General features: G+C 36.1%; 1 protein-coding gene across 2 annotated transcripts in view; it reads left to right on the forward strand.

Annotated features, from left to right (window-relative positions):
• PTPRM (protein tyrosine phosphatase receptor type M) overlaps positions 1–24,371 on the forward strand; it is a 606,371-nt gene that overhangs the window by 352,053 nt on the left and 229,947 nt on the right. For both annotated transcript variants that reach the window (XM_084887751.1, XM_084887752.1), the window contains exons 8-11: positions 3,830–4,138; positions 6,787–6,896; positions 13,868–14,069; positions 16,806–16,908. In XM_084887751.1, coding sequence (XP_084743877.1) covers positions 3,830–4,138; positions 6,787–6,896; positions 13,868–14,069; positions 16,806–16,908 — 724 coding nt within the window. The remainder of the gene's footprint in view (positions 1–3,829; positions 4,139–6,786; positions 6,897–13,867; positions 14,070–16,805; positions 16,909–24,371) is intronic.

Genomic DNA, 24,371 nt, shown 5'->3' on the forward strand with positions numbered 1-24,371 from the left:
TAGAATATAGTAATAAATGTAAAAAGAAGGAGGAGGAGGAGGAGGAGGAGGAGGAGGAGGAGGAGGAGGAGAAGGAGGAGAAAAGAAGAAGAAAAGAAGAAGAAGAAGAAGAAGAAGAAGAAGAAGAAGAAGAAGAAGAAGAAGAAGAAGAAGAAGAATCTGAGTCAAAATAGTATTTATCCCTTCTCTTGTTTATATGATTGGATCCTGCCATATTGATATTGACCTGTTTGGCAATGCAACAGAATTGTACTATAGGAAAAAGCCCATGAAGGGCACAGTGGAAATATTAGGTTTAGAAAAGCTTTGGTAAAATCATTCATTTTGGTTAACTGAGCATTTAAAGATGCAGGCTTGTGAGCACAAGCCTCTTTTCATCAAATCTGTAAATGAACACTCATGACATTAGGGACCTGGAGCCTTTGTCACAGAGAGGGTTATTTTGTGCTAGGTTTAGCTATTATACTTGGCAAATTTATGGGAAGTTTCTTTCATAATTTTACCGTGATCTAATCCTAAGAGATAATAACAGAAAGGAAGAGAGTATGGTTTAAAAGAAAAAAAAAGACCAGTAGACAGACAGAACCCTTGTTTTTTTAAATCCTAGTATTAATTCATGTGTGTATTCTCTTGGCTAAGGAATACCGAAATGATACAGGCTTATTTATACAGTGGAAAGTAGTTTTCTATTGAAATTAAGTTAGAACTGCATTGCTTGTTTAAATTGATATTTGAAGCACTTAGTCATTTTATTAGTCAGTAAAATTGATGAAAACCTTGGGAAAATGCTTAAGAATGGTCCTTAAGGAGACTGTGATTAATAAGGAAAGAGGCAAAGAGATGCATGATAATCTGTTTATGTATATGGGATCTAGAGCTTATTAAAAATTTTTTATAAACATTCAACTAATGAAGCATTATATAAAATTAGACATTTCCTTTACACTGTGAAAAAGTCTCTGGACTGGAAAAAAAAAACCTTCAAGGTTATTTCTGAATAGCTTACTTATGATATTTTCCCTATCACTACCATATTTTCCGGCGTATAAGACGACCCCCTAATTTTACAGTTAAAACATAGGGTTAGGCCTATATTCGCTGTATAAGACTACCCCCCACTTCAAAGAAAAGACTTACTTTGCCGTCAAGATCTGCTGGTAATTTTTGTGCAATTTTGGTCTTTTGCCCCCGATTTTCGGTTGACTTTTTTTTTTTGTTTCAGAAGTCGTCTTATACGCCGGAAAATACGGGGTAGTAACTTAAGTATAAAAAATGAATTTTGTAATAAGAAATATTCCGTGAGAATACCATTCCAGTTTCTCTGGGGCTGTTTTCATCTCAGTTGGCCTTGGTTTCTCAAGTTAATACAGGGTGGAGTAACATGAACAATCATTATTAAATTCATTTTGTGGTTTTAGCAGCTACTTGGCCGATGAATCCCAAATAGCACATATAAAACCAAAACATTGTTTCACTTTTCGTATTTTTATTTGTTAGAGGTTGCAAAGAAAGAGGGTGGTTCAAAGTTCTCTCTAGGTTCTAAATAAGGAGATAACAAGGAATGTATACACGAATGGAAATCAGTAATTGTCCAGGCAAATTTCCAGTGGCTGCAAAGATAGGGAGGGTTGTCTGGGAAAGCTGAGCTAGGGCACATGTCCTAGGAGCCTCTTGTCTAGAATTAGGAAAAGGGAGAAGGATTATTTTCAGCATTTATCCCAAGATTACACATAGGGTATTCATTGTATTTTATATTCTTTGGTCATGTTTTAGGTATCTTTACCATCATAATTTTTTTATTATCTTCTTCATTTTTAGTAGAACCTCTGCAGTAGAGTCAAAGCAACACATCTGTTTAGTTGTCAGACAGATACGAATTCAGTTTCAAATCTTGATCCTGGTCAAACTATTAAACTGCCATTGCCATGATTTTTTTTTTTAATCTGTGTATTGGGGGCAATAGTACTTAGTCCACAGGATTGCTTTGAGGAACATAGAATATATATAAATGAACTTACTTTAGAAGAGCACACACAGTATTTCTCAAGTTTTCATGCTTATTTAATATTAGAGGCCCAGTGCATGAAATTCATGAAAGGGAAGGGGGGAAGAGGTGTAACCTCAGCCCAGCCTGCACCCTCTTGCAAACAGGGACTCCTCAGGGGATGTCTAACTGCTGGTTTAGGCCTGATCTCACAGAAATCACTGCGGGATCAGACCTAAACCTACAGTCGGACATTCCTCTCACAATCTGGGACCGCTGGCTCCTCACCGTTGGCCTGCCTGCCTGATCATCCCTAACCACCCTACCTTACTGCCTGATCGCCCCTAAATGCCTTTGCCTTTGCCCTCGTCACTGTGGCTTCATCCAGATGGACATCTGGAATGACGTCTGGAAGGTCGTTCGGCTGTCTAGTCTAATTATCATAGTATGCTTTTATTATTATAGATTCCTTACCTGTTGCAGATTACTTTAAATTCATATATGATGACCACAATTCAGGAAAAGAAAAATCAAAATATATGCATCAAATGTATTTATGAATATACCAAAGCACCTCATTTTAGATTAGGTTCTTCCCAAAACCATAAAAAGTAAATGTTTTTAGAAAAATCTATAGCATATGGCACTCAATAAATATTACATGCTTAGTATTATTCTATCTTCATCTTCATTTCACAAACAAGTTTAAGCTTTCTCTGTATAGTTCTTTCTTTAAACCCATTCAAAATGCTTTTATTCCCGGCATGTCATTTAGATTTCTAAGCTTGAAACTCTGTGTCTGGAGCTCAGACTAAGAAATAATGCTAAGACTTTGTGGGGGATGGGAAAGAAAAACTTCAGTATTAACTGCATGAATTATATACAAATCAAAACTCAAGGGACCTGGAGTTCTGCTCAGAAGTTGATGCTTTTTCACCATCATATTATTTCGTTGTGAATTCTCAAGAATTTACTCTATTAATTTTTACAAGTATATATAATGTATATATATCTTTACATTCAGATTGGATTTTTCCACTTATATATGGGATATAAAACTGAAAGTAACAAATAACAAATATGGAAAAGAAACAAACAAAAATGTATAGACACAGATAGCAGTATGGTGGTGATCAGAGGGGGGTGGGAAGTAGTAAAGGATAAAAAGGATCAAATATATGGCGATGAAAAAAAGATTTGACTTTGGGTAGTGGTACACAATGTAATGGACAAATGATATAGAATTATATACTTGAAACCTGTATAAGTTTATTAACCAAGGTCACCCCCAATAAATTTAATTTAAAAAAATGATTTCTTATATCAGAGTCCCAGAGGAAAAGAGACTTAAATAAAAGCATTTTATTTATCTCTAATGAAAAATTTGGAAGTAGGCAACTCAAATCTAGTAATGGTAACTCAGAGATTATCAGGAACTGTAGCTCATTTTTCTTTATTGCTTTGAATTCTAATGTGGAAGAGCCTCATGTTGCATCGTAGCTTCATGAGCAACAAATACCCTGTCCTCAGTCCAGAATAATAGGAAGGAAGACAGAACACAGATGCTGAGCCCCTTCTTTATGAGCACCTTCCCAGAAACTCTTCTTAACTTCTAATCTTTTCATCCTTCACCAGAATGCAGGCACATGGCCACATCTGCAGAAGAAGCTGGAAATGTTACTTAGCCTTTAGTCTGAGTGATAAGATTGAAGGGTTTTATTATTCCGGAAGAGGAGAACAGATATTGGGGACACGTATGACAATCTGTGACATCTGGGCTTCACCATATCTTTTAAAATTCATTTCTCTTACATTTTCTTTTTCCTTATTTTCTTTTGTAAATAGATCCCATGCGAGGCCCAAGGAAACTGGAAGTGGTAGAAGTCAAATCTCGACAAATCACTATCCGCTGGGAGCCATTTGGATATAATGTGACTCGTTGCCATAGTTACAATCTCACAGTCCACTACTGTTACCAAGTAGGAGGACAAGAACAGGTGCGAGAAGAAGTAAGCTGGGACACAGATAATTCACACCCTCAGCATACGATCACTAACCTCTCACCATACACCAATGTTAGTGTGAAACTCATCCTCATGAATCCGGAAGGAAGGAAGGAAAGTCAAGAACTCATAGTGCAGACGGATGAAGATCGTGAGTACTTTTAAATATGTTTATTTGAAATCTATACCCTCTCAAGAAAGCAGCTTCTGTTTCTTTTAAATTGAGATCTTTATAGTGAAAATAGAAGGAATAACTATTTAGTGTGTTGAATAATAAAATATAAACATGTCTATGCTTCTGCATACTTAAGCACTGATAAAAAAGGGTATAGGAAATAAAGAAGTAGGAGTATATTTTAATTCTTTATGAGTCAGATAGTCACATTTCTGTGTAAAATAATTCTATATTGCTCTTTATTCAAGGTTTATTATCATGTTGAACTAAAGAGTTATTATTTTGGGTACTATTACTTATATGAAATGCTTATTTAAGTATATTTAAAAGGCATTCTGAAACACTTTTCATATTTCAGATAAAAATTTAGCCCAAAAGAGAGGCTGCCCTTGCTTTTCGGTGTAGTGCTGAGAAATTACCTCATTAGGTTTTCGGTCATGAAATAGATCATATTTTCCCATAGGAACAATGTTGTAATTGGATATTACCTTAATAAACAAGAATTTAACTAATATACTATGCACATTAGTAGAAACTCATCAATAAAGTAAATACACAATTAATCTCTAAAATAATTTAAAATAGTAAAAGTATACCTTGAATCTCATAGCATGGATGTAAATGTGCTCTTATACTGATTATATACAATATCATATACAATCACGTGTCATACAGCACATAAAATACAGTGGTAGTATGTCATATATTTGACCTAGAGTTAATTTGTCAGGCATCAGAATAAGTTTCAAAAGAACTTGGAAAGCTCATTAAATGAATATACTTACTTATTCCTGGGGGGAAATACATGTTTCCTTTTTTGTTTTTTCATGTAGCTGATTATGAGCTTGATCATTAATTATAACAAATTAAAATTTTATGACACTTTATTATTTCATGTAAAGAGCTAAAGGTGCTTGAATTATTTATTGCCTATACAATACCATGCATATTGCTAAAGAAGAAAAACGTGGAAATGAGTCATTCACCCACATTCTTATCTTTTATATCCCCATAAAGTACTTCTCTACTTAAAATAGTTGGTTGCTGTCAAATAGTTGTTTTATTACAATTACTAGTGGTCCGGTGCATGAAATTCGCGCAGTCAGGTGGGAGGAGGTCCCTCAGCCTGGCCTGTGCCCTTTTGCAGTCCAGGAGCCCTCGGGAGATGTCCAACAGTTGGACATCCTTAGTGCTGTCACAGAGGCAGGAAAGGATCCCACCACTGCTATTGCACTTGCCAGCTGTGAGCCTGGCTTCTGGCTGAGCAGCACTCCCCTGTGGGTACACATTGACCACCAGGGGGCAGCTCCTGCATTGAGCATCTACCCCCTGGTGGTCAGGGTGTGTCATAGTGACTGGTTATTCATCAGTTCAGTCAATTTCCATAGTTGCCTTTTATTATATAGGATTTTTGTTAAGATTATTAGTGTATAGTAGTCAGGGCTGAGACTGGAAGTCCTATTTCTATTTCTCCAAGTCTTCTTCATCTCCCATGAAATAAGAATGAAGGTGTCAGCATGGTCAACAGGTCATCTCTTGACCCTTTCTCCCTGCATTTCAATTTTTAATTTGGTCTTGACTCCTGTTGTTTCTACTTTCATGATATTAGATTGCTCTTGTCTCCCATCTTCCACAACCTATATTCAGATCTTCATTATTTTGTACTGAAATTTCTATAATAATTTCTGCCCTTTCTTTGTGGTCCCAGCTTTTTGTCCTTCTAATGCCACCCTACTCACTCACTAAACTGACCTTTGAAATATATTTGCATCTTTTTTCTCTCTACACAAGAACTTTCAATGACTCTCTTTATCCAAGTCTTGACTTTCAAGGTCTTCTGTATTCTTGACTTATGCTCTAGAACTACTGACTTTCTCACTGCAGTTCATTCTGAAAAAATGTCCCCTCAGCATTGGCCCTTTATGCCACACTTTTTATCCTGGGCTCTTCCTCATCTCCCGTTGTCATCCACCACCTGCATTTCTACATGGCTGCCTCTCAATTCCATCTCCTCTGCTACCCAGTTCTCCTCAAGTATCAGGTCCTTCATAAAGCTATCATCATTTTCAATCATTTTTGTGTTGTATTGTGTGAATATGAAATAATTAAACTATTTGGTTTAACTCAGTTTTATTTGTTTTGTTTTAAAATGCTGCTATGTTGACATCCTAGTGTATGTCTCCTGGTACTATGTATAAAAATATTACTAGGGAATATACCTGGAGTTTGAATTATTAATGTTGTATGATAGCTGCCTCCTTAAATTTACTTAAATACTACCATTATTTTATGCAATGGCTGTACCAGTCTGTACTCTTATAAGAGATGTGTGGGAATTCTGATTTCTCCATGGACGCCTTAATTTATTTTTGAAGAATTAAAAAGCTCATATGAAAGATTATTATTGGGGTTCATCTAATTGACTCAAACTTTAAAGAAAAAATGAGGGAATGTTTTTATTAACCACAGTATAGTCAAAATGGTTTTGAATTTTAGATTTTTTTAATTCAATGTGTATACAGATTATTAAAATATTGTGCCTCAATAGAGAGTTTACTCAAGTCTAAAAAACTCTCTTTTTTTGGTTTGTTACTTAAACATCTATTGGTTTTCCCCCCTTACAGTGCCAGGTGCTGTTCCTACTGAATCCATTCAAGGAAGTACCTTTGAAGAGAAGATATTTCTTCAATGGCGAGAACCAATTCAAACATATGGTGTCATCACTTTATATGAGGTAGTATATATATATTTTTGGTAATTTAATTTTTATTATAATTTCTATGATAACTAGGCTGTCATAGAAATGCATAATGGCATCATGTTTTGATAGATACAGAGGCAGTAAAGCATTAAACAGACTGTCAAATTACAGCGGGAAGGTTAGAGAGAGGTGGGGGAGATAAGAGATCAACAGAAGGACTTATATGTATGCATATAAGAATAACCAATGGATGCAAAACATTGGGGGGTGAGGGCATGTATAGGAGTAGGGTGGGGGGCAATGGTAAGATATGTACACATATAATATTTTAATAAAAAATGAGAAAAAATGTAAAAAAAGAAGTTTAAGTCTTTGAATAGTTATAGTGGTTACTATATAAAAGCAAAAAATTAAAAACGAGTTTTTTAATTATATATATTTTAGGATGCATATTTATAATGATGTGAATGTTTCCAGGTTATATAATATGCATAAAAATATTAACATATTTTTGAATCAACTTTCTTAAAAACAGTATTTTGAAGTATACATTAAGAGGTACACACTCAATCCTATTCTTACTTACTATAAAATATTTTACTACTGAATCACAGAAGAATGTTGATTATCCAATTAGCAAAATCAATGGATGTTGTCTCAGAACTAATAATAGGAGAATGTCTCTTGGCTTTTTAGTATTAGCAAAACACACATTAAAACTTCTGTGACATGGTTTTGTCTACTGAGGCATATCAAATGGTTGAGTAATAGGTAATAGAAGAATTTGATGAATTGTTCAAGGAAGAAAATAATAGCAATAATGGGATGACAGTCGTCATCAATCTATATGAGCATCATTTTACGATGCCTATTGTCATAGAAACAAGCAGGTGCATTTTTGAAGCAAGCATTTATTTGAATGCAAATTCAACAAAATTATATGTTGTTCAGCTTCTGAAAATTGCGACAGTTCCTCCTACAACATCTCTGCTTGAATACCTATTAGAACTACTGACAAAAGCCTGAGCAGAAGAGCTGTCAGACAGTAATCACTGCTGAGCCCCTTTCCTGACCCAAATAGCCTCCCATTGATGTTTCCTTATAACTTTTGAAATTTGGTATTGAAATGCAAAAAAAAAAAAATTATTGTTAGTAGGAAGCTAAAGAAAGTAAGATAAAGGATAAAAGAAAATGGCTATCATGTTAAGTTATTGATGCTTTTTATTGGCTGCTTCACTGTAAATGAATCAGGTATGAAAATTATGGCTAGATCCAAAGAACTAAGGTTTATAATTAAATCAAACAAGTTCGTACTTTAGTTCTGAGTTAACAGAATCTTTTAGCTAATATTTTTGGCCATGGCCATTTTCAAGTCTCAGATTTTTTTTTTAATTAATTAATTAATTTATTTATTTATTTATTTTATTTTATTTTATTTTTTGCCAGAAAAGATACAGAAAGTTAGGCTTTAAAATCAACTAAAGTTCTAAGAAGTAACTCCACCTAGCCTATGTTGTTATCTAGATGGACTGATCTCAGTAGACATGTATCTTTGTGTAATAAAGTAACTTTAATGTGGAAACATTAAAAGGAATAATAATTCAAAAGAAGAACCCATTAATCTCCCTGACTTTAGCAGCAAGGATCTCCCAGTTGAACACTGATCTAAATGCTACTACACTGGTGATATGTGAATGTGTCATAAATCAGAGTTTTAAGAATCAGATGTTGGCAAGTAAAGCAGGTTGGTTTATTTTGTGGATACCAAAGAGAAAATGTCAAACATGTGAACCAGGCTTAAGTAATCCTATATAATACAAGCCTAGGTGGCGTTGTGTGATGCCCTTGTGTAAAGTAGTCACAAGATGGTCGGCAGGAGAGGAGAGTTGTGGACGATCAAACTGGCAGGAGAGGTCAGTTGGGGGGTGACTGGGCTGGCAGGGGATGGCAGTTAGGGGTGACCAGGCTAGCAGGGGAGGGCAGTTGGGGGACAATTGGCCTTCTTGCAATCTGGGACCCCTTGGGGATATCGAAGAGCTAATTTCAGCCCTATCCCCACACAGGCCAGGCCAATGAACCCCACTAGTGCATGAATTTGTGCATCGGGCCTCTATCTTTCTCTCCTTTGTCCATGTTTTCTAGAAGTAGGAAGGAGAGAGTTCTAGGTTCCTCAAGGTAGGCCATAGATGAGGTCTCAGGAGGGAGCTCTTGTTTATCTAAGAAGCTTTGCACACTGTGATTCACTCAGCCTGTGCCAGAGTCAACGATAGACTGAGCTTCCTCCTGGAGCCAAGGGCTGGTGTTGAACCAGACTCGGTCCCCACTCTGGAGGACTACAGGCTCCTGGGACAGATATCATGCTAAAGAAGTAGAATGATAGTCCAAAGAGAAGCAGGGGCTTTAAGAACAGTGTATTCTATCATAGAAACACATTTGACTACAGGTAAAAGAGAGCTTAATTATCATAGTTGGAAAAAAGCTTAGCAAAAGAAAAAATGATACAGGTATTTCTTAGGTAGGATGCACATTTGGATAATTTTAGGAGTGAAGAAAAACAGATTGAATGATGTAGATGTTATACATGAATACGCTGTAAGTTCAGGTTATTCTCATGTCTACTCTTTACTTTCATTTTATGAAAGGCACACCAACCTTTGATTGGAAAATGCTGACAATGTCATTTTTGCCAGGAATTATGGCAATTAGCAGAGTTCAAATATTCTTTTGCTGTTATTCTTTGCCCTCTCCTTTATAGTCCCTTGACATCTATCTTTAGCCTCTGGAACTAGCCTTTCCTTACCCTTCTTCCTACTTTCCTTACCCTTCTTCCCACTTTGTCCCAATCAGCCACTTAATTTTATCAGTCATCTTCCTAAAACCTGGACTGATAATTGCAGTCTTTCTCATTTTTATGGGATTATTTTTATTGAAAGGATATTTTAGTACAGAAGTATTCAAAATAAAATATCCTTGCTTCCCCATTTTCCATTTCAGAGATAACTACTGTTAACAGCTATATGCATGTCCTTGCAAAATTATACAAGATAGAAATTGTAGTGCAAGTTTACTTATGAATACAAAAATAATATGCCTTATAAAATCCCCACTTCACACCCTACAAAAATAAATACCAAATATATGCATGATCTAAACACAAAAATTAAATAATAAGAATATATTATGAAAATAGGGAAAACATTTTTGTGTATAGCTGAACACTCAATATGAGGATTGAGGTGCCAACCCTCTGCAATTGAAAATCAACATGTAACTTTTGACTCCAAAAATCTTAACACTAGTCATTCCTTGGTATCCACAGTGGATTGGTTCCAGGACCTTCTGTAGATAACAAAAACCTCAGATTCTCAAATTCCTTATATAAAATGGCATACAGTTGGCCCTCTACATTTGTAGATTTATGAAATATCTTATCAAAATGTAAACATTATATATTAAGCCTATTTCTAGAAGTTCATCAGTCAATAATACTCCCAAATGAACAAGAATATATATCCAAGTATTTTAATTCTAACTCACTAAATATATATAGCTCTTGATTGCCTAGTGAGGAAACTCCAGACACCTGGTCATTAGAGCAATACATAAACTGGTTTGTTTGTTTTTTTAATTTAGTATATGTAAGGTATTAGAAGAAGACAAAAGTATAAAAAGTATTGCCCCTTCTATACTAGAAGCAACAGTTCTAACAGCAGCTAATTACAAAGAGAATAAGTACCAAATGCAAATGAACTTAGTGTGTGGCTAGAGTATAGAGCACAGTGTCAACTGAGTGGGGCATTGATGGATTAAATGTTGAAGGAAGACACTTAAAGATCCCACCTGGATAACTGGGCTCAGATAATCACTATTGACTGAGATAGGTAGTAGTATAGAAAGAAGTAGAATCTATAGGCCATGTTATGAAGTTTCATTGTGATAGTCAGGACCTCCCATGAGCTAATCCCAGTTTATATTTATTACCACATCTCCCATTATTTTTCTACTGGAATTTAATAAACCATATATATGGGATTTTTTTTTCTCTCCAAAAACCTTCTGAAGTATTACATCATGCTGCATTTTCCTATTCAGGAGTCCCCTCTTATCTGTAATGAATACACCCCATGACCCCCAGTGGATGCCTGAAACTGTGGAGAGTATCAAACCTTATATATTTTTTCCTATACACACATATCTTCTCACATAAAGGAAGCACTTCACGGCTTCTCTTTGACATAGCCAAATTGCCAGTTGCACTACTCCTGTGCTTTATTAAGGAAAGTAAGGATCATTTGAGCACAAGCTCTGCAATACCAGGACAGTGGATCTGATAACTGAGAGAACGCTAAGTGACCAGGAGGTGGAGATTGTATTCAGAGTGGAGAACCCTGCACAAATGGATGATTCACGTCCCTGGGCAGGATGGAGTGGGATGGGATGCTCCTTAGAAGAGCATGCAGTTTAAAAATTAAGAATTATTTATTTCTGGATTTTTCCATTTAATCTTTTCAGACTTTAGTTAACCCTAGATAATGAAACTACAGAAAGCAAAACTCCTCTTCAACCCCCTGCCCAATATTCTTTATCTTGATACCCTCTTTTTCTTCTATAGAACCTAGTGTTTTTTAAATTATTTACTTATTGCTCTCTACCCATTCCAGTCCACCCATCCTAGTCCAGATTCTTACCTGAAATCAGGGCCATGTCTTTTTGAATGGGATGTATGAATCTGAGTAAGGAGAGAAATCAGGACAGAGCTACTCTGGTGTTCTAGACAGGCTAAAGTTAGTGAGCAAAAGTAGGGTGAGGAAAGCCCAGAAAGTGCTCCTAGAAGAGTACACCATGACAGAAGGTAATATAATGTCATCATGTCAAGTATTCAGAAATAAAACCTGGGGAGGGTAGGTCTTAAATACATATTAGGGAGCTTGGACTTTGTCCCATATACATTTATGTCCCATTAAAGTTTTCAACAAGGTAGTAAAATTAACAAGATGATTAACCTAGTCCTGGTGGGCAGTGCTAGCCCTTATTTTAATTATACTGTATCATCATTGCTGAATTTTTATCCCGTTCCCCATCAGACAGTTACCTCCTCCAGGGGAGCTACCAAGTCTGGACCTCCACGTGAGACCCCAGCTCAGGGCACAGTGCTTGGTACATAAGGAGGCATGCAGTTAATATGTTTCAAATGGCTGACTGATGAATAAATAAACTTTGGGGGAGCAATTATGCTGCCATAGCTTAGCTCGTTCTCTGGGGCTGTTAGAATGGAGGACTAAAATAAGCACTTGAGCACACAGCAGGGATATTGCTGTGTATCTCCCACAGCAGCTGGGTGGTAGATATGGTTCTCTCTCTCTCTCTCTCTCTCTCTCTCTCTCTCTCTCTCTCTCTCTCTCTCTCTCTCTCTCTCTCTCTCTTAAAATATATACTTTATTGATTTCAGAGAAGAAGGGAGAAGGAGAGAGAAACAGAAGCATCAGTGGTGAGAGAGAACTATCGGCTGCCTCCTGCACACCCCACACGGGGGATCAAGCCCACAATCCAGGCATATGCTGAAATCAAACTGTGACTTCCTGGATCATAGGTCGACGCTCAACTACTGATCCACGCGGGTGGAGCCATGGTCTTGGCTCTTGATTCAGAGTAGCCTTGTGAGGGAAATAAGCTAGAGGGTTAACAACAGACAAGCTTCCTGACTCTGAGAGTGCCAGTCCCTGCAGAGACTAATATATATATAGCAAACAGTTTCTTTCCAAAGCTCAGTTGACTCAATCTAAATATTCTTTCAGAGCGGTCTCCTTAATTATAATGACATGGTACGAATCCAGGAAGAAAGAATGTGAGCTATCACTTCGTGTAATAACAGTGTTAGCATTCATGCACATAAATTATACGTCAGTTTACCTATTTAAAAACAAGAAGAGTGCTCAGTTTTGTAATTTAAAACTTTGAATATGCCACCTTTAAAAATTATGTCATTACAACTGGTAGAAGTTAGTAATCACCACCCAAATGTATGTTCTTGAATAGTTGATGAACTACTTAGAGTGAAATTCTTTTAAAATTCATTTGAAAGGGAAAAATTTAAAGCCACCTATGTTATAGTTATATTTATTTCCACACACATCAGACCCACCCAGCGTGCTTCAAACACCTGTTAGGTAGCGAAAGCTTCTAGTGCTGCACTGTTGGAAATGGCAGCTCCTAGTCACAAGTGGCAATTTAAATTTGAACTTTAGTTAATTTAAATTAAATTACATTACATTTTAAGTTTTTCCGTCTCCCTAGCCACATTCCAAGTGTTCCATAACCATTTGTAACTGGTCGCTACCATACTCAATGGTACAGAACAAAATACTTCCAGCCTGCCATCTATTGAAGAGCAATCAAGAAAAGACGCAAATATGACCTGTCATGAGGACTGCCTTCATAGCATCTGCAGCTGTTGACACGTGTTTAGGATTTATTTTTGAAGCAGACACCTTTGGCCATTTTACCTTTGACCACATTGATAAAAAATGAGAAGTGTCCTTGTTTCTAGGGGACTGTAATCCTATTCCGTACTAAATCAAACTGCGGCCACTGCAAAAGAGATGAGGCCTTACCCTTGTCATGGTCCTACTTGTGTGAGCTCGCTGTATATTTTATTATTTTGTATTGAATCATATTTTGTTTTTTTGTATTTTTTAGTGTTGTTTTCCAAAATGACATCTTGAAAGCAAACAACTTCATGGCATTAGATTAAACCTGACTTCATCCTTTATGTTCTAATTTACTGGCGTTAAGTTCCTCTGTCTATAAAAGTAGTAACTCATAAGAGTTTTGGCTGAGTACCTGCGCCCCTTCGCTGGGTCCAGGATTTGAAGAGTCTAAAGGGATCAGAGAGCTTATCCCACAGTGCCTGACAGTGCATACATCAGAAGGCTTTATTGGATAAAATAGATGCAATCTTGAACTCCCTGCTCCAGATATTTAATCGCATCCTCATTCTCTTGCAGATTACTTACAAAGCAGTCAGTTCCTTTGACCCGGAAATAGACTTATCCAATCAAAGTGGCAGAGTTTCAAAACTGGGAAATGAAACCCATTTCCTGTTTTTTGGACTTTATCCGGGGACAACATACTCCTTCACCATCCGAGCTAGCACCGCTAAGGGTTTTGGACCTCCAGCAACAAATCAGTTTACCACGAGAATATCAGGTATTTTATCAGTTATGTCGTTTATCAGAAGTGATATTTTGTACTTTGTCATCCCCATTGTCAAGTATGCAAAGCTCACCCAAAATGATACCTTGTATTCAAATGCTTTCAGATATCTGAAAATCAAAATTATGGAATTAAATGAAATATTACAGATGTTATTATTTTGGAGCTTAAGTTCCTTCTGTGTGATCCACAGTTTGCATTGGAGCACTTGGACATGAACAGAAAGTTCTGTTCTGTTCACTCTTAGCCCCAAATTACCAGAGCAGCAGTGCTGGAAAAAATCTCTGTAATGAGCCATGAATGATTGAGTGCTCAGAAGAAAGGCAGCGCTATATGGAGCTCAGTGCCAGAGGGTCAGCCTTCCTTGGGACCTTCGCTATTGGAAGTTTCAGGTCCTAAAGAGACAAGGGGCAACAGAGAAGTTGCTCCCGGCACTTAGGGCCTCCAGCTTTTTGTTTGTTACTTCAATTATGCCATCCAACAAAAGATATAATTTGAGAAATATTTCTGGGCATATGCAACTGTGCAAAAAATTCCTTAGTGCTTCAGACTAGAGGAAATGGAGTTGCCATCTGGTATGGGATATGTAACAGCAATAAACACATTCCATGGGCATTTTCTTTTACCATTTTCCCCCCCTTGGGTATGAGAGGGGAAATATTTGAGTTTGGGCTTTGATTGTTTTGGTTGGGGGTAGATGAGCAGAAGGCGGGTGAGGGAGATAACATACTCAGGGGTAGCTATATAATAATTAGCCTGGTTTTCATATATATTGTCCCTCATCCCTTGTTTTATAAAAGTTTTTGTTTGGAAATTAAGGAAGGGAAATACAACTAGAGTACTGTAAGTATTCTACTGGGTTTTGAGGGAGAAGATTTGGAACTTTGTTTTTAAGCAATTGTAACTTAAAGGGAAAATTTTTATTGTGTAAGATTTTAGTTGTGAGCATAAACTTGAATTGATATTTAATATATTCTTGGTATTTGACCTGAAGTCTTAGGTTATTAGAACAACATGGAGAGTTGGAAAAGAGGAAGAAGGCCTTGGGAGGTTAGGAAAATGACATGGGTTGTACAGATGAGTGAGTAGAAAGGGCACTAGACTTGCAATCTAAAGTATGGGTTCTAGTTATAATTTTGCTATGTACTCCTTTTCTGACTTTGATCAAGGAATTTTCCCCCAAATGTAATTTAAGATATTGGCTGCTGCATGAAATTTATCGTGAAGATTTAAAGAAGAAACATGTACCAATGTGTATACCTCCAAGCCCTTTTTTTCCTCTTTTTTTTTTTGTAACTTTCCCGCATGGATACCACTTTAAAAAGATTATTATCTTAAAGGATGTGTTCATATAGGAAAATAATTCATTGTTACCATGTTTATTAAATAAAAAATCTGCTTGATATGAGTCCAAAGCACTGTTAGCCCATCAAGTTCATACAATTCTATTCGAAAGAAAAGGTAGTTGACATTTTAATTAGCCTACCCAGGCTCATCAAGAATAACTATGTAATTTTTATAGTTCAAAAAAATTACAAATTATGGGCCCCTATTTTCTACTTTCATGGATCTCAGAGAGAGAGCTACTCTCTATACAAAATGTAATTTTGTATTATGAATTCAAGTTAATTTTCAGAGAATTGGAGTTAATTTTTAATACTGAGGAAATCCAATAAATGGAACTGAGATATAACCCATGTCTTTTATGTAAGAGCTTTTTATATTTCAGAGATTTTAAAACTATATTTGTCAAAACTGATCTCTAGTGTTCTCATCGGGTCCCTATACCTGTGGTTGTAAAAGACCAGGTGCACACTCACATCCCAGCGTTTATGAGGTGATTTCCCTTGTCCATGGGGATGACAGAATTACCCAACAGCTCTGTTATCTTCTCATAATGAGAGCTAACAATCTAGGGGGGGAAAAAATGCCAGGAAATGGCCTTGGAAATAGGATTTACATTAGGAAGAGAACTAACATTTGTAGAATTACATTTGTCTGTCTCTCTTTATCTCTATCTCTTTAAATTCCTATAACAACCCTAGAGGGTAATTTTCTACTTTTAAAGATGAGTAAACTAAAGCTCCAGAGATATTGTGCCCCAGCTCTTACGTTGGTTAAAACAAGGCACCAGGAAAAGTCAAACCCCTGATTTTCTTAGCTCAATCCCCATATCTTTTTTACTCCGTGCTTCCCTGAGAGCCCACCAGTAGTCGCTAATTTCAGCAAGACTCTCTGGCTCCTACTGTCATCTTCAGATCCCCTGGTGAATCTTTGGTACAAAAAACCTTGACTTACCTGGAAGAACTGTAAAGTTCAGTGCTATGATCCTAGTAATTATTTCTTAAATGTGCATTTAAAGTATATTTTTTGAAGGAAAGAACACAAATTTCACAAGCTCACCACACCCATTTAGCAAGAGTCCAAACAAATTTGAGAAACAGAATATAGAGAAACAGAACAACTAACAAGTCCTGTGAATGCTCTCTCCCAACTTTGATCTCTGAGGTCAAAAAAGGTAATGTGGTGGTTTTAACAGTTGTCCCTGATATTTTGTGTAAGGTATGTACATAAAGGCTGCTCATGGTCAGTTGGTAGCTGCAATTTAATCTAAGTGTATAGTATTCTTAATGTTTTGTGGTGTTTGTTTTTGTAAATGAAAGTAGACAAAAAAACTGGGGGGGGGAAAGCAGAAATAATGAGTCTCCCATCTTATGCATTTTTCTCCAGCACCCTCTATGCCGGCTTATGAACTCGAGACCCCTTTGAATCAAACTGACAATACAGTGACAGTCATGCTGAAACCTGCACACAGCAGAGGCGCGCCTGTCAGGTATTGAGCAGGGAAGGGATGGGCTGGCTCCAGAGACATGAAAACCAAAATCAGATTGGTTAATTTCTTGAATGCATTTTCCAGGGATTTGCAACTAACCTCAGTCAGCATGTAAACCCCTATTTGTGTTAGTTCTAATTAGAAGATATGACTGAGGAAAAGGAAAGTGCTTTGATGTGCAGTGATCAAGTACTGTGTAAAGTTTGACTCGGCTGCAAGGGGGTTGTTCTTTGAAGATGAGGAACAAAAGCCCCAGTCTGTTGCAAGGTGGCTTTACAATTGCTTGCAGCAATTTAGTTACCCAGGGGCACTTGGCCTTTTCATCCTGAGCTCTATTCCTTAAGTGGATCTTTTGTTTGTTTGTTTGTTTGTTTGTTTACCTGGGGTTTAAGTTTGGCTAAATTTCATAAATTGGCTAATTTCTCAGTGGACTATGTGTTGTACATTTTTTTTTTTTAAGAAATAGACCAGCAATTTTCAACCTATGTGCTGCAAAAATTTTTTAAAAACGAAATACCTGCCTATTTAGTCTGGGACACTGACCTCTTTTGTAGATTGTAAGATTAAAAAATGACAAAAGCCAACACAACAATCGTCATTTAATATGAATGAATCAAAATAATACCTATTTTTGTCAGGTCGGAAAAATATGTAACACATTTTTTGGTGTGCTGCAAAATTTTAGTAATTAGTTTGTGTGTGCCATGAGGTGAAATAGTTGAAAGTCACTGCAATAGACTCGTGGAAAGAGAATGGTGAAGTCTTTATTTGAACAGATTTAAGTTTATTACCAACATGTAGGGTCTCATTTCTCATTCCATGATGATTTATTTAGCTAAGAAATTATAAAGTGTAACTTTTACAGTGGATGAATAAAATAAATTTATTCTTCCCAGGAAGGAGCAAGGGAATGCCTGAATAATTCTTGAATATGAACTTGTCATAAGCTCATTAATCTATATAAATGAAATTTCTACTTGTTTCAGAGGGATTCAGATATCCTGTACTATCAGAAGTGATTCCCTTCAAAATAATCTATTACATTCAATAGCATACACTAAGGAAACATTTACAGTCACAATTAAGAGTATATCAGATTTGTTTCCATGTTCCTGTTGTAGAATTTTATTTCATTAACCCTTTGAAACCTGGCTTTTTTTTTAATCATGTTTTCATATAGCATCATACAGTGATTAGTTGGATTTTTTTTTTTTTTTTTTTTTTTTTTACCACTGGTGAGATATGTATATTAATTTTAGTCCACAGAGGCAGGGATAAGAACAGAATAAAATGTGATAGTGAAATCACATTAAGGTAGAATCACAACTTGAAAAACCTACAATATTGTAGGAAATAACTTATTCTCTTGACTGACTCAACATAACTCATATAAAGGATTTGGTATTGCCATTCATAGGTGTAGTTTGTGAAAACACTATGGAATATGTAAAAGCTCTATTGCAAATTTTGAATATTATTATTGCTAGAACGTGATGCCACTGACACCACCCATTGATCTGTGTGTGGTGATAACTGGTTGCACTCATCTGAATGACCCAAGGCACACACTCATTAGATGGCTGTCCAAGACCCAGGGGTACTTGGCCATGGGTCATTCCTTTTTCACTCTGGAAGGCTGAATTATTATTAAATGGAAGTTGATGCTTCTGACCATGGCTTTCAGGACATCATTTTTTTCTAACCAATTTAACAATTGCCCAGACTCATGAACAATGGGCCATTAGTACGGGAGTCTGTGTTCTACAATAAAAGCATCATGATAAAATGAAAGGGTAAAGGTCACTGATGTCCAGGACCTCCAAACTGAAGGAAGCTGAAGTCCTAGCCATTTCTCCAAACAGCCAGCTAGTCTCTATTCTACTTTATTTCTATATAAACTCATTTTACATATTTCTATTCCTATTGCATTGTTCCTTCAAACCCTTTCTGTCAGACTTCCATCCACGTCTTTGTACAGATCTTTCCAAGTCTTAGTTTCCAAAAATATTCCTTAGGGCAATTCACCTTAGTCCTCTTTCCAGTCCTCCTTCCCTTATCTTTTTAAATTGCCACTTGTATTTCAAACCACTCTTCCTATTTTCTGTCATATGTGTTGCTAAAGCATTGTTTTATTGTTGTTTTCATTTAAACCTTTCTAGTTGGTTTTGGAGATTTTTGAAGCCTTGCTAGTTCATTAATTATAGATATCCTCAGACTTCTTCTTATTCTTATGCCTGTAACAATACAGATTCAAAGGCTTGTCAAATATGCAAAATATATAGCTTTCTCCCCAGATCTCACTTCATTTTATCATGCCTGACTTTATTTTTTCTAAGATTTTAGTTTAGGTTGTGGCATTTCCTTCACAATTGTCCTATTGTTTTATGTTCCAAGTTCATAACTGCTCTTCTTTGATTACTAGTAAACATAATCCTGTTATTAGCAAAATATCCCTGGAATTTGACAAGGTCAACTATGTATTCTGCCCCCTATTTTACCTTCATCCACCATGTTAACATCTTAACATTAATAAATGTATGATCCATGTTCATTATCTAAATCCATAATGCTCCAATCAGTTTCATTTCTTATGGGAAAATATTCAGTAAGTATTACAGGAAAATCCACTGTGGACACTACTTTTATTGCAAGGATGCTTGTCTTGAATGGGTAAGTTTTATTGCACAAATTTGAGAGAGGAAATTATCTCAATCTCACCTGTCAAAGATTTAATGTTGTGCAGAAAAGTAAATATTCTCTTCAAGGAATTCATTATTATAGTACAACAAAATGGGACTGATTATCTATTGAGTAAATAGAAGACCAAGGTAGCTAGAAAAACTCGTTTGGAGTGGGGGAAAAAGTCTATAATACTTTCAAACTAAATGGGGTATATGAAAATGTTCCATTGCATTTGGTGTTTAGAGAAATAAGAACTCTGATTAGGGAATCATAGGGCCCTAAAATATAAAGCCATAATGTAGATTAAAACATTTGAACACATCTGGAAATTTGCAAAACGCACATGTAATCAAACTGCAATACAAGAAAGCTTTTCCCAAATGATAACTACTAGAAGAAAGAGGGGAGATGAAAGTGAACATCTGTTGGCTTCCCTGGATTTTCTACAGTATTGTGTGTTCAAAAATACTGTCATTGTGTGATTTCCAAAACCCATTCTTTCAATTGATTTGATTTTTCTTTAATCCATATCCATTGGTTTTAAAATTCAGTCGTACTTCATTGGTGATCTTCCCTAAGTAAGGTATTGATTCCGCTGCAAGCGCTCGGCTTGGTTAGTGCAGATTCTTGAAATTGCACTAAAGTCTCACTGTAAATGACTGTTGTCTTTTTATTGATCAACACTTCAGCTCTGTCACATACAATTATTTAAATCTGTAGGTGGCTAGGAAGAACACAAATTCCATCATTCCAGCTGGTAAACTAGCACCTAGGACAGAATTTTAATGTCTGTTCATAGATGCAATTTGTTTTCTTTAATAAGACAGAGAGAAACTCATTTAGAACCACCTCTTTTCTCTCTCGTCTCTCCATTACATGCAGAGAAACAGTGAAAACCCTTGTACTTTGGCATAAAAGAGCAGCTCTAAATCAAGAATGAATTTAACACAGTCTTTACACAACAAAAATTCCCTCTGTGACTTTATTTATGATATAGATATGACTGCAATATTCCTCGTTAATAATATGTTAGACCTTGTAATGGTCTATATGCTTGAGAATCATATTTTTTAGCTTTAGATGATGATGTTTCCAAATGACTCACTTTGGTTCTCACAACTCTGTTGCTTGAATTTGTTTATAAATAATGTTTTGGAGCTACATGTCTTCTTAATTAAAACTCAATACTTGAAAATGTTTATTATTTAAACATTCTGATATTTCAGTGAAAAGTTTAAAGATTAAGTTTTTTTTTTATTCATTCATCCAGGAGATATTATTAAATGGGGGGAAACATCTGTTACAGATTTGTCTGTGCATGGGATGGAGGTGGAAAATAATCACACCCACAACCCAAACATTAAAATCGATGCCTAGCGCTGGCTAGTTTGGCTCAATGGATAGAGAGTCGGCCTATGGACTGAAGGGTCCCAGGTTCAATTCTGGTCAAGGGCACATGCCCCGGTTGTGGGCTTGATCCCCAATAGGGGGCATGCACTGACGTTTCTATCTCTCTCTCCCTCTCCCTTCCTCTCTGAAATCAATAAAAATATATATTTTAAAAAACCAATGCCTAAACATGTGAATGTAAATTTAATTTATGGCACCCATTCTATTGTCCTTCTAATAAATGGAGCCCCAATTATTTTAATGTTGTGCTTTTATTGTTATTGGTAACTTATATTATGGTTGTCTTTGCAACCAAATGTTTCCTCAGTGGTTATATTTAAAAGAAACTTACGCCAAAACCAGGTTGGCTCAGTGGATAGAGCGTCAGCCTGCAGACTGAGGGATCCCAGGTTCGATTCTGGTCAAGGGCATGTGCCTTGGTTGCAGGCACATCCCCAGTGGGAGGTGTGTAGGAGGCAGCTGATCAATGTTTCTAACTCTCTATTTTTCTCCCTTCTTCTCTGTAAAAAATCAATAAAATACATTTTAAAAATATAAAAAAAGAAACTTATAAATACTTTTTTTGTAGCTGAGAATCCGGGCAGCAAATAGGAACCTCACTACTTTATGAATAGAGAAGAGATAAGAGCATAAGGAATGGAAGAAACATTTGCCTTACTTTTTAAAAGTTGTGTTCTACTTACGATTTCAAACAAGATAAGAAATATTTTCTATTATGACAAGCATAAATATTTTATTCATTCAAAACACTTCTGGTTTTATTTATTTTTATTTTTTTGTTAATCCTCACTCAAGGATATTTTCCCCATTGACTTTTAGAGAGAATGGAATGTTGGAAGGGGGAGAAAGGCAGACACATAGAGAGAGAGAGAGAGACATCGATGTGAGAGAGACAGATTGATTGGTTGCTTCCTGCACATACCCCAATCAGGACCAGGGATTGAACCAGCAATCCAGGTACATGTCCTCAACTGGAAATTGAATCCTTGACCCTTCAGTGCTTGAGCAGACACTCTAACCACTGAACATCATCAGCCAGGCAGTACTTCTGATCTTTAAAAAGATGTGTGTCATATAACATCAGTTTTATATGTAAATCAAGAATTATACCGAAACCGGTTTGGCTCAGTGGATAGAGCGTCGGCCTGCAGACTGAAAGGTCCCAGATTTGATTCTGGTCAAAGGCATGTACGTTGGATGCGGGCACATCCCCGGTGGGGGGCGTACAGGAGGCAGCTGATCACTGTTTCTCTCTCATTGATGTTTCTAGCTTTCTATCCCTCTCTCTTCCTCTCTGTAAAAGCCCAATAAAATACATTTTTAAAAGAATTATTTTTATATAATATGTCCAGATTTTTATTTAATTGATTTTTCGCTTGAACACATTATTTTGATAGACTTCTCAAATGTTTTCTATTTTCATTTAATTCTATCTTGTCTTTCCTTAACCTGCTTTGCCTTACGTACTTAACTAGGAAAATGTGAGCACATAGTAAAGCCTCACTGTTAACTTCCAGCACCTGATTTACTCAAACTACTTAATCAAATATTCTTTTGTAACAAATTAGACAGATAATGAGAAGTGTGTTGAAATATGCTATTTTTTCTCATTATCAAGTTATTTGTCCTTTGAAAAACCCATACTGTTTTCTGAGGACAAGGTGAAGGACAAGTTTTCATTCCATTGAAGATAAATAGGAAGTCTAAAGCAATTGTGTTTATTTTAAGGTAATGTATTACACTTCCTAAAAATGTTTTATTTGATCCCGGGGCTATGTGGGGAATGAGATTTATTCTTTTGGACCATCAGCCTGCACTCTTATCCCCAGGCGGTGTCACACAGCAGATTTTGTTAAGGGGACTCAGCACCAGAGTGGGAGTCAGAAAGTGAGTAAAATGTGTCACCTCAGATGGGACTGCAAAACAAATCTTTTGACAATAAAAGCAAGAAAAGAGATCATTGTTATTAATGAAAGGTAGAGATAAGCATTTTTGGTATAAGAAGTTTCCTATGTTAGGAATTAAAATTGTTGGCATATGATTTAATATGTTTTAGAAGTTGGATGTTATAAGGTATAGACCAAAAATATTTTTAAAGCAGTAACAATCTTTTTGATTGTCTGCCACCTGTAAGTGTAAGGAAACACATGTTCACTCCATTAGCACTACCTTTTTGGATATCTCATTCTCTTCTGCTTCTTGCAAGATACCTTTGAGTTATCAGCTATATATGGTTCTTGGGAAGATAATGAGGTTGCTCAGCTGGTGTGGATCAGGGGTTGAGCATTGACCCAGTAACCAAGAGGTCATAGGTGTGATTCCTGGTCAGGACACATGCCCCAATTGCAGGCTCAATCCCCAGTAGGGGTCATGTAGGAAGAAGCCAATCAATGATTCTGACCATTGATGTGTCTATGTATCTCTTCCTCTCCCCTCCTCCCTGAAATCAATAAAAACATATTTTTTTAAAAGTATGAAGTATTTTTTTAAAAAATATGTCAAATCACACTAAATACAATATATACTATGGAAGTGTTATTTTCTTGTGTGGCGTTCTTCATGCTAGGTCAGTAGGTGGTTTGTGTTGTTTCTGATCCTCTTAACTTTTCCTCTGTGTGTCTCATTTTAGTCAAATCTGATATAATGAAAAATCTAATTGTAAATGACAAATGGAAAATAAGGATTTAACAATTGTCTCTACCAATAAAATAATAAATAGAATTTCTGTAATTTCTGATATATTTCCTGCATTTTAAATTTTGATTGCATCTGACTACCTTTATTTATGCATTTTCAAGTTTTTAGGAACTGCTATAATAAATAGGTAATAAACTTCCACTTTACTAAACCTCAGTTCTGTAAAACAACTCTTTGAAAAGGTTAGGTGTTTCGCTGTTGACCCTGAATCGTTAGCTAATTATGGCTATCATCAGATCTGTTGGGGGGGAAAAGCATAAATAAAAAGGAAACTTATATTCTGCATATAATTACTCTAAAAGGAAAGTTCCCAGTGTGGCTTCTCATGAAGGCCCAGTGTGACATTTTCTTGGCTTGTCTCCATGAAGTCCAGTGTTCTCTTCACCCCTGAATAATCTGCATCTTCCTTCACTTTCTTCTGAGAAAGATATTTGTGATTCAAGTTCCAACTCATGGTTATGTTAGAATACAATCCACAGATTATCTTTTTAATCAGAATAGATTTGTCTAAGAGTTTGATCCTGGCTCAGAGGAGCCAGTTAAATAATGGTTTGAAAATAGTTTATCCCTTAATTTAATTTATTGTTGTAATGACAATACTATTTTTTTAATATATTTTATTGATTTTTCACAGAGAGGAAGAGAGAGGGATAGTTAGAAACATCGATGAGAGA

Source organism: Pipistrellus hanaki, assembly GCF_964339955.1.
Source record: "Pipistrellus hanaki genome assembly, chromosome: 6".
Lineage (NCBI taxonomy): Eukaryota > Metazoa > Chordata > Mammalia > Chiroptera > Vespertilionidae > Pipistrellus > Pipistrellus hanaki.